This window comes from Penaeus monodon, chromosome 21, assembly GCF_015228065.2.
Source record: "Penaeus monodon isolate SGIC_2016 chromosome 21, NSTDA_Pmon_1, whole genome shotgun sequence".
In the NCBI taxonomy this organism is placed as follows: domain Eukaryota; kingdom Metazoa; phylum Arthropoda; class Malacostraca; order Decapoda; family Penaeidae; genus Penaeus; species Penaeus monodon.
In genome coordinates this window covers 26,694,968-26,695,985 of record NC_051406.1, presented here as the reverse complement: position 1 = coordinate 26,695,985, position 1,018 = coordinate 26,694,968, and the positions used below count along the sequence as shown (strand labels likewise).

The 1,018-nt window shown below is 40.1% G+C and overlaps 1 protein-coding gene across 1 annotated transcript in view; it reads right to left on the bottom strand.

Annotated features, from left to right (window-relative positions):
• Positions 1–1,018, bottom strand: part of LOC119586394 (glutamate-gated chloride channel-like) — a 41,416-nt gene that overhangs the window by 32,261 nt on the left and 8,137 nt on the right. Inside the window, exon 3 of the mRNA XM_037935115.1 lies at positions 45–179. Coding sequence (XP_037791043.1) covers positions 45–179 — 135 coding nt within the window. The remainder of the gene's footprint in view (positions 1–44; positions 180–1,018) is intronic.

Sequence of the window (1,018 nt, the reverse complement as noted above, 5' to 3'; positions counted from 1 at the left end):
ATTCGCGAGGAAAAGCCTCGAGCAGACCCTCCAGCCAGTCTTACCTGTGTTGGTTTTGCTGTTGCAGTAGGTGGGGACGAAGTGCTCGAGCGTGAAGCGCGGCAGGTAGAGGTTCTTGGTTACCTGGATCGGCTCGTTCTCCTCCCACAGGAACAGTAGGTCATCGGTCGTCCAGCCGTCTGGAAATGAAGCCACGGATAACAATTACAATTAGGAAAGCATTAGGAAATTTGTAGTAGTAATGACGATGTTGATGCTGATGATACTTATAAAATACTGATATCAGTAATAGTCACAGACTAACAAAAACTGGTATACGAGGCCGGTGCCGCAAGCGGCTGAAGGAGGAGCACTCGCAAGGGCGAGGAATCGACGTTCCGTGACGGGACTTCAGGGATAAGACGTGAACCCGGGTTACGTGTGCCCTTAGAGAACATGTAAGAGGATTAGGGTACGCTATTCACGGTATGAAAGTTTCGTTGGTTGCACTTTATTAACACATATAGAGTAGTGTGTATCACAACTAAAGTAGCAAAAATCATGTTATCTATTTTTCGTTGTACATATTTCCTTTTTCAACCCTTTTCTAATCCTTGCAGGGGAGTCAAATATGTATCGACATGTAAATAGATAACCAGATATAAATACTGGTCGACAGATATAGTATTTTTAAAATAAGAAAGTCCTGGGATAGCAATAGTGTTTCGTCATAATTCAAAGGAGGCTGATATTGCTGTCAAAAAAGCAGCAATAAAGGACGATATTAGCAAACAAAAAGAAAAAAAAATGTATTATCATAAAATGTAAGTAAAGGAAAACTTATTTTCTTCTTAAACAGAACTAAAAAAACTATGGCTACCCAAATTTGAAAAACATTTATTTTTAAAACAAGAACAAGCTTTGATAACATTTAAGTAATTAGTGGTCGATGCTATGTAGTTAGTCTGTCTGTGTACACGCGCGCTCACACAAACGGAATAACGGGGAACAGAGAGCAAGAATTTACAAGGAATAAAGG